The 7,269-nt window shown below is 37.7% G+C and overlaps 1 protein-coding gene across 3 annotated transcripts in view; it reads right to left on the bottom strand.

Moving 5' to 3' along the window:
• DENND2C (DENN/MADD domain containing 2C) overlaps positions 1-7,269 on the bottom strand; it is a 94,259-nt gene that overhangs the window by 7,515 nt on the left and 79,475 nt on the right. For all 3 annotated transcript variants that reach the window (XM_010830761.1, XM_010830762.1, XM_010830763.1), the window contains exons 15-16: positions 3,778-3,819; positions 2,543-2,648 (exon numbers count right to left, since the gene is read on the bottom strand). In XM_010830761.1, the coding sequence (XP_010829063.1) occupies positions 2,543-2,648; positions 3,778-3,819 (148 nt within the window). The remainder of the gene's footprint in view (positions 1-2,542; positions 2,649-3,777; positions 3,820-7,269) is intronic.

Here is a 7,269-nt window from a genome sequence, read left to right as displayed (position 1 = left end):
ATTTTAAAATTTAACATAGTCAGGGACTTTCCTGGGTGGTCCAGTGGCTAAGACTCCATGCTCCCAATGCAGGGGCCTGAGTTTGATCCCAGGTCCAATAAGTGGAACCCAACAGGCTACAACTAAAAAAGATCTCATATGCCACAAAAAGATTCCACGTGCTACAACTAAAAAGAAAAAAAATCCCACATTTTTCTGCAACTAAAGACCCAACGCAGCCAAATAAATAAATAGTAAAATTTTTAAATTAGCACAGTCAAATTAATCAATCTTATCCTTTATAGTCTGTGTTCTTTGTGCCACATTTCAGAAATCCATTACTGTCCCCAAACATAAAATAGTTTCTATCATTTTCTAAACATTTTAAATGTTTTACTTGTAACATTAAGTCTTTAATTTATCCTAATTAATTCTGTGTATAATGTGGAGTACAGATCCATCTCTGTTTCTTTTCATGTGGAAAACCAGTTGCCCTAGAACTGTTTACCAAATGGTTCATTCTTTTCCCACTGCTATTCAGTGCTGGCACTGACTGACACAAATCAAGTTTCCTTATGCATGTGCATTCTCTATTCTTCCCATTTTTATTGCTCTGTTTGCTTCTTCTGAACCCAAATAATCTCAATTACTATGACCTTATAGTTAATCTTGATGTTCTGTAGGGCAAGCTCGTCAATCTTGTTTTTTTTCAGGAGTGTCTTAGCTATTCTTGGCCTTTTGCTCTTCTGCTAAAATTTTACAAAAAGATGAAGGTCATTCTAGTTTTCTCTTGAACTTACCCCCATCTCACTTTCTTCCCACCTTTTCATTGAATCTGCTGTTACCAAGGTTTCCAGAGCCCTTCCCATTGTCAAATCCACTGGTCAATTCTCAGTTTTCATATTATTGGCCTCTTTGCGGCATTAAATATAACTGTTTACTCTTTCCTTCATGGAATACTTTCTTCACTCAGCTTCTGCAATCCATACTCGTGTGTTTTCCACCTACTTCACTAGCTGCTCTTTTTAGTCTCCTTTGCTGGATTCTTCTCTTCCCAACTGTCAAAAGTTATAAATTCAAGCACATCATTCCCAACCAGGGCTCAATCCTTAAATTGTTTAAATTTTCTACTTATACTCACTCTATTGGGTTATCTCATCTGGTTCCTCAGATTTAAAATAGCAATGTATGTCTCTAGCCTAAATCTTTCCTCTGAATTTCAAATTCTTGTATATAAATGCCTACTTGATATCTCCAGGTGAATGTCTGCCAGATATTAGATAGGTATCCAATAGGTAGCTCAAGGGGCTTCCCTGATAGCTTAGTTGGTAAAGAATCCACCTGCAATGCAGGAGACCCCGGTTTGATTCCTGGGTTGGGAAGATCTACTGGAGAAGGGATAGGCTACCCACTCCAGTATTCTTGGGCTTCCCTTATGACTCAGCTGGTAAAGAACCTGCCCACAATGCGGGAGACCTGGGTTTGATCCCTGAGTTGGGAAGATGAAACTGTTAAGAGAATGAATGGGCTTCCCTGATAGCTCAGTTGGTAAAGAATCCGCCTGCAATGTAGGATACCCCAGTTTGCTTTGTTCAATTCCTGGGTCAGGATGATCCACTGAAGAACAGATAGGCCATCCACTCCAGTATTCTTGGGTTTCCCTTGTGGCTCAGCTCGTAAAGAATCCGACTGAAACACGGGAGACCTGGGTTTGGTCCCTGGGTTGGGAAGATCCCCTGGAGAAGGGAAAGGCTACCCACTCCAGTATTCAGGCCTGGGAAATTCCATGGACTGCATAGTCCATGGGGTTGCAAAGAGTCGGACACAACTGAGTGACTTTCACGTTCAGGTATCTCAAACTTAATGTTCAAAACTGAACTTTTAGTTACTCCTCTAAACTTGCTCCTTCTCTAATGATCCCCATCAGTAAACAGCCTTTGAGTTCTCATCTGTAAAATGGGGATTAAATAATAATACCTGCTTCATACAGATATTACAAGGATCAAATAAGATGTATGCTAAGTGCTTAAAATAATGCTTGGCATACAGTAAGCCACCCAATAAATATTATTCATCTTTTCATTTAACAAATACTTACTGAGTACCTATTTAGTGAGTGCTGTTCAAAGTATTGGAAATAGAAAACAAACAGACAGTCACTGTTCTCATAGAACTTACACTCTAGCACATCAGATGGTGATGAAGGCCATGGAGAAAAATTAGGTCAGGAAGGAGGACAGGAAGTGCTAAGGGAATGGGGACAAGTGTAAACAGGACAGTCAGGAAAAGCCTCACTAAGAAACTGACATTTGAGCATGGACCTACAAGAACAAAGAGCAGGAGCCATGTGCCTAGGGGAATAGCATTCCATACATGGAACTGAGCAAATGCCAAAGTCCTGAAAAAGAAGAGGACTTGGCACATCGAGGGTGAGCAAGGAAGCTGACTATCAGTTTATGAAGGCACAGGCAATCTCATACTACTTTTATATATGCTTTGGCAGGATGCTGGGCATTTGGTTTTTACTGTCTTGACCTTAAATCCTCAGCCACTTGTCTCATACCTTGTGAAAAATTCTGCTCCTGAGCCAATATTTCATTTCGTTCTTCCAAAATCTGTATCAGGGCAGCTTGTAGTTTAGGTGGTAGAATTTCATCCTCATCAGATACCTTAAGAGAAGAAAATTGAGATTTTCATGAGCTTTGAGAGAGAAAGTCTCAAACTTAGGGCCCTATTAAAGTCCCCCAGGTGCCACAGGTGGCTTTGTATGTATTTCGGCTAAAAGGAGTCTGTCTGAAGCCTCCTTCCCTACATTGAACAGAATCCACGATGTTTCTGGTGTGGAAGTGTTAGTCGCTCAGTCGTGTCCGACTATGACCCTGCGGGCTGTAGCCTGCTAGGCTCTTTTGTCCATGGGATTCTCCAGGCAAGAGTACTGTAGTAGGTAGCCATTCCCTTCTCCAGAGGATCTTTCCCACCCAGGGATTGAACCCTGGTCTCCTGCACTGCAGGCAGATTCTTTACCATCTGAGCCACCAGGGAACATCTTAATTAAATTTAAGAAACATAAATAATATGTCTTATAAGACTCTTTGGAAGTTTCCAAACCAAATAGTTCTCATCTCCAAGTCATATGATATATTACAAAGATCATTCCCAAATAAATGGTGTTTCAAATGTGATGAGCTGATTGATTATGAAACAAGAAACATTCTTTTCACCCTATGTTCAGTGCTCACAAACCTATATACAGGTTACATACAGAGGGTTGCTCTAAGGCTTTTCTAATTCTCCTCTTCACTATCCAGAATAAGTGACTATTTCTTTTTGCCCCTACTGTATCTTGTGCAAATTTCAAATATATATCATTTCTAAAACTTTATGACTATATCTGCTCCCTCTCCCCCTTTAAACTGTAAGGCCTGAGGGATCAAGCTGAGTGTCTTACTCATCTTTAGTTTCTGACCGACTAGCAGAACATCTAGAAATAATTGGTGTTGAATGCTTGTTAAATTTAATTAAATTAGAGGCCTATATATCAACCCATAAGACTTGAAGGGAGGGTCACCTCTTTTGAGAATGACATTTAATCTGTTTCCTCCTTCCTTAAATTGAGACAGACAGCTATGAACCCAAGACAAATTTTTCAGGTCAATCTCGTATGATTGGCCACAGTGTCAAGTCAAGTGTGTATGTAGGAACTATAGGTCTTGCCTGAGTCACCTTCTCTAAGTACTTTCACATATTTTCTGGCCAATTATCCCCAAACATTATGTAATCATCTCCTTTGTCACCCACCTCCTGTAAAAACTTGTCTGCGCAGAGATCAACTATCAGCACCTATGGAATAAAGGAGCCAGACAAGTTAAACCAGAGACATTCAGAGAGAAATACATTAGGCGTTGTTAGATCAGGAAGAATGCTTTGATTCTTTCATGCAATGGGAATAGTTTTAAACTTAAAGGGTTTTTTGGTTTTGTTTTTAATTGAAATATAACTGACTTAAATATTATAATAGTTTCCAGTATATAAAGTGATTGGATATTGTTATGCATTAAAGTTTTAGCCCATTTAAAAGCTAACTCATCAACACTAGTAAAGAATATTTCAAGTTAAAAAAAATGATGGTGGCACACCTAGAGATTAAAAGAGACTAAAAAAAACCACACCAACCAAATACAGTGTATAGACTTTATCTGGGACCTAATTCAAGCTATGAAAAATTTACGAAATAATTAGACATCTGAATATTGAATTTTTCTGATATTAAAAACTATTATTAAATTTTTTAGGTGTGATAATGGTATTGTGATTATGTTAAAATGATCTTAGGCTTAGATATTCATATTGTAATATTTAGAATTATGAAATAACATAAGGATATACTTCAAAATATTATGGGAGAGAGGTAGTACAATTAGTCTAAACTTTATAAGTATTTAAGGAGGGTAATTAATTTTATTCTTTTTTCATTTTTACATATGTTTAAAATTTCCATAGTAACAAAGTAAAAAATAGGTTAATACCAAAATTAGGAATGTTTCTATATGCTAACAATAAAGTATCTGAAAAATAAATTAAGAAAACAACTTCATCTTCAACTATATCAAAAAGAATAAAATACCTAGGAATAAATTTAAATAAGGAGGTAAAAGATATCTATGCTGAAAACTATAAGATACTGGTAAGAGGAACTGAACAATACACAAATAAATGGAAAGATATTCTGTGCTCATGGAGTGGAAGAACCAATATTGTTAAAAAGTTTGTACTACCCAAAGCAATCTACAGTCAGTGCAATCCCCATCAAAATTCCAATGGCAATTTTCACAGAAATAGAACAATTCTAAAATTTCTGTGGAACCACAAGACCCCAAATAGCCAAAGCAATCTTACGAAAGAAGAATAAAGGTAGAGGCCATCATACGTTCTCATTTCAAACTATTACAAAGCTATAGCAATCAAAACAGTGTAGTACTAGTATAAAACAGACACATAGCTTAATGGAACAGAATACAGGGTTCAAAAATAAACCTCACAAATAGTCCATTAGCTTATGACAATGGAGCCAAGAATATACAACAGGGAAAGGACAATCTCTTCGACAAATGGTTATAGGAAAATTAGCTGCATGCCAAAAAATAAAATTGGATCCCTATCTTATATCATACACAAAATCAACTCAAAATGAATTAATGACTTAAACAAAGACCTGAAATCATGAAACTCCTAGAAAACATAGCGGGGTAGCATCTTTACATTGGTCTTAGCAATGATTTTTTGGATTTGACACCAAAAGCACAGGTAACAAAGGCAAAAATAAGCAGGCTGGACTACATCAAACTAAAAAGCTTCGGAATAGCAAAGGAAACCATCAGTAAAATAAAAAGAAAACCTACAGAATGGGAGAAAAATACCTGAAATTCATATACTGGTTAAGGGGTTAATATCCAAAACATATAAAGAACTCATACAACTCAACAGGAAAAAAAGAAACCCCAAAGAATCCAATTTAAAAACAGGTAGAGAAAAAAAAAAAAAAAAAGGCAGAGGAATTGAATAGACATTATTCCAAAGAAGGCATGCAGATGACTAATAAACATATGAAAAGATACTCTACATCAAAGAAATGCAGACCAAAAAACAACAATGTGATATTATCACCTGTTAGAACGATTATTAACAAAAGACAAGAGATAACAGATACTGGCAAGAATGTAGAGAAAAGGAAACTATTGTGTACTCTTTATGGAAATGTAAATTGGTTTTGCCACTCTGGAAACAGTAAGGAGGTTCCTCAAAAAATTAAAAATAGAACCAGCACATAATTTAGCAATGCCACTTCTGGGCATGTATCCAAAGGAAACAAAATCACTATTTTGAAGAATAGCTGCACCCCCATGTTCACTGCAGCATTATTTACAACAGCCATAACAATGAAACAACCTAACTGTCCATACAGATGACTAGATTAAGAGGTGTATATATATACATACAATATATACATACAATATATACAATGGAATATTATTCAGCTATAAAAAGAAGGAAATCCGGCCATAGTAACAATGTGGATGCTAAGTGAAATAAGTTAAGCAGAGAAAAACAAATACCATATGATCTCACTTACATGTGGAATCTAAAACAACCGAATTCATAGATACAGAGAACAGATTGGTGGTTGCCAGAGATGGGTTGGGAGATAGATAAAATGGGTATAGGGAATCAAAAGGCACAAATTTCCAGTTATAAGGTAAGTAAGTGCTGGATATGTAATGTACAGCATGTGACTACAGTTAACAATACTATATTGTATATTTGAAACTTGCTAAGAGTCCATCTTAAAAGTTGTCATCACAAGAAAAAACTTTTTCTAACTATGTTAGGTGATGGATATTAACTAAACTTACTGTGGTAATCATTTTGAAATATATGCATGTGTGTGTGTGTATGAAGTCCTTTCAGTCATGTCTGACTATTTGTGACCCTATGGACTGTAGCCTGCCAGGCTCCTCTGTACATGGGATTCTCCAGGCAAGAATACTGGAGCGGGTTGCCATTTCCTCCTCCAAGGCATCATCATGACCCAGGGATCAAACCCACGTCTCTTATGCCTAATGCATTGGTAGGTGGATTCTTTACCACCAGTGTCACCAAGGAAGCCCTCAAATATAGGTATATATCATATCATATCATTCAGTTCAGTTCAGTTCAGTCGCTCAGTCGTGTCTGACTCTTTGCAACCCCATGAATCGCAGTACGCCAGGCCTCTCTGTCCATCACCAACTCCCGGAGTTCACTCAGACTCACATCCATCGGGTCAGTGATGCCATCCAGCCATCTCATCCTCTGTCGTCCCCTTCTCCTCCTGCCCCCAATCCCTCCCAGCATCAGAGTCTTTTCCAATGAGTCAACTCTTTGCATGAGGTGGCCAAAGTATTGGAGTTTCAGCTTTAGCATCATTCCTTCCAAAGAAATCACAGGGCTGATCTCCTTCATGGACTGGTTGGATCTCCTTGCAGTCCAAGGGACTCTCAAGAGTCTTCTCCAACACCACAGTTCAAAAGCATCAATTCTTCAGTTCTCAGCCTTCTTCACAGTCCAACTCTCATATCCATACATGACCACAGGAAAAACCATAGCCTTGACTAGACGAACCTTTGTTGGCAAAGTAACGTCTCTGCTTTTGAATATGCTATCTAGGTTGGACATAACTTTCCTTCCAAGGAGTAAGCGTCTTTTAATTTCATGGCTGCAGTCACCATCTGCAGTGATTTTGGAGCCCCCAAA

This window comes from Bison bison, unplaced genomic scaffold (assembly GCF_000754665.1).
Source record: "Bison bison bison isolate TAMUID 2011002044 unplaced genomic scaffold, Bison_UMD1.0 scf7180017864519, whole genome shotgun sequence".
Classification (NCBI taxonomy): domain Eukaryota; kingdom Metazoa; phylum Chordata; class Mammalia; order Artiodactyla; family Bovidae; genus Bison; species Bison bison.
This window is presented reverse-complemented; position numbering and strand designations above follow the sequence as displayed.